General features: G+C 43.7%; 1 protein-coding gene across 1 annotated transcript in view; it reads left to right on the top strand.

Moving 5' to 3' along the window:
• The window catches only part of npr1a (natriuretic peptide receptor 1a), a 33,951-nt gene that overhangs the window by 18,828 nt on the left and 12,560 nt on the right, over positions 1-2,563 (top strand). The window contains exon 6 of the mRNA XM_005744700.2: positions 2,200-2,294. Within this exon, the coding sequence (XP_005744757.1) occupies positions 2,200-2,294 (95 nt within the window). The remainder of the gene's footprint in view (positions 1-2,199; positions 2,295-2,563) is intronic.

Raw genomic sequence — 2,563 nt, 5'->3', positions numbered from 1 at the left:
GAGCGTGCTCGCCTGATGCCTGGGTGTTTGGTATGCTTGGACCACTACTGAGAACAGTAAGGTTGCACAGAAGGTAATGAACACCGCTCAAAAAAATCATTGGCTGCCTTCTGCCACCCCTGGAGGTCATTGCCAGATCCTCCTGTCTCAGAAAAACCAGGGCCATGATGACTTGCCTTGCATCCCACCCACCACATGTTTGACCTGCTGCCCTATGGTTGGTGCTTCAGGTCAATCAGGTCCCACACCTCCAGACTTAAAAACAGCGTATTCCCCTGGGCTGTTCGGACTGTCAACAAACACTATCCCCCACATCACACCCCTGCCCACTCACCTCACCAATCGGAGCCTTCATCTGAGTAACCATCACCACTCAGACCACTCGCACGTGGACTCTTTTCAGACCGAGTAATTTGCATCCTTGCACTGCCTTTTGCAATTTCTTCTGTAATGTGTGCCTATTGTGTATACCCCTCATGATTGTATGTATTTAAGCTGTTTGCTATTTATTCCTGCTGTCTACTATTCATATTTTACTCCAGCATGGTTGATGTGGAGCACCCACAATTTCATTGTACATTTTCAATGACAACAAAGGGCTATTCTATCCTGCCTCCTGTGTCCCTTGCATCTTGTTAAGTCCTCTTTGCTGCATGAGATAGCCCCTTTTAGTTACTTCCTGTTTTATTTTGTTAGTCTCTTGTCTCATGTGTTGTATTTAGTTGGATTTTCTGTTTGGAGTTTCCATTGTGCAGTTTATGTTCTAAGGCTTTTTGTTAATTGTGAACCAAGAAAACATTAAATTAACCTTCATCATGTTTGCAGACAGAAAGACATAAAAGCACTCAAAGGTGCTCACGATTACATCTCAGTGAGTTTATTCACATTTCTTTAAATTTCAGAGCATTTCACCATAACGCGCCCACTAAAGGACAGTCTCAGGTAACTGAGCTTTGCCAAAATGCAGCGAGTATGAGGGAATTCTGATGGACATTTGTTGTGTCTCAGTTACTCATTAAATGAGGCTGTGCTGGAGTCTAGCTTCACTGTGTTTAACTTTGTTGTGCTTCACTAGAAGCATTGTTGTTTCTAGCTAATCGGAAATTATTCAGTTATTACAAAACTGTTGAGTAAAAGAAAAAAAAAGTTGACAATGACATTTTATTTACAATAATCTCTTCTCTCTGCTTGGTGGTATTACAAACAGGGTGGAGAACCACAGGGCTTTAAATGAGGAACCATTTCAGCTTAAAAACCCTCATTTGTCCCTCCATGTCCATACAGAACAGTGGGGTGGGGCAGGCTGCAGTAACCATGACCATACCACTGTAAAACCAGAAAATCTGACAGCTTTTATTTGATAAAGGTTGGTCGGTCGGCTGATTCTTTGAGGTCCCTCCCCCCTTGAGCTTGTATATTGCTGTTGTTTGCTGTGACACAGTGTCTCCATTCCTGATAATGGTCAGGAAGAAAACAAGCTCCTGTTTCACTGATTCCTTAAATTGAAGGTGAACCCGAGTTTAAATCCTGCAGGCTGTTGAGCTGTATGCAGTTTAATTGGCTCAGAGACTTCACTAGCCACAAGCTGCTTCACTAGCCACGAGCCCGAGGAGGCCATGCTTCAATGTGCAGATTGATTTCCACACAATTGTGTGCATTTATACATATTACTACAGGCATAATAAAAAGCGACAGATGTTTGACTGACTGAGGAGCCAAAATCAGTGTGGAGAATTATTCCTGTAAACAAGCCGCTCTGTCAGTGATCATTCCACCTTTTTTTTTTTTATTGTTGTTGGTGTTTGTCAAGGGATCTGAGAAGACTGCAGAGTGGTCGCAGTATTTTTCCATGTTGGAGCAGAAATGTGAGAATTACATCACCAACCCGTCAGGCTTCAGTTCACATTTGTGTTTGTCTAAGCTAGATCTTTGACCTTTTGGGTATGCGAGATAAAGACTTCCATCATTCAGGGTGCCAATAAAATATGTCAAATAAATAAATTTGATTGTGAAAGTAAACATTTCTCAGAACATGGTAAAAAAAGATTAACGTGACCTCACGTCAGTTCAAACTGTGCCCGAGCTGAGTGAAAATATTTCCCCATCGCTGCAAAGCAAACACTCAGAAATAACAGAGAAAAGAGTTAGTGTTCTCCAAGATCACAAACAGATAACATCTGCTCTGTGGCGTCTCTGCAGGCGTGATGGGCCCTGTGGAGATGGACGAGTTCGGGGACAGAGAGATGGACTTCGCTGTGTGGGACATGACCGATGTTGAGTCTGGAGAATTCCAGGTAAGACTATTGATGTCATCATTGTCATGTAACACCTTAGAGGTACGATAAAGGCTGCAGAGCTACCGTAAAACCGACTGGAGTAAAGTTCAGTGTGTCAGGGGAGACCCAGACGAGCGAACCAAGCTCTTGCAATGGTTGTATAGGGATCGAATGGCCCATAGTAACGGGCCAGACACCCTATGCTCCCCAACAACTCCCACAGGACACCCCGAGGGACACGGTCGAATGCCTTCTCCAAGTCCACAAAACACATGTAGACTGGTTGG

The sequence above is a fragment of the Pundamilia nyererei genome, unplaced genomic scaffold (assembly GCF_000239375.1).
Source record: "Pundamilia nyererei isolate P.nyererei 1_Seehausen unplaced genomic scaffold, PunNye1.0 scaffold00148, whole genome shotgun sequence".
NCBI classification, from domain to species: domain Eukaryota; kingdom Metazoa; phylum Chordata; class Actinopteri; order Cichliformes; family Cichlidae; genus Pundamilia; species Pundamilia nyererei.
Note: the sequence above shows the minus strand (reverse complement) of the source record. Positions and strands in the feature narration are given on the sequence as shown.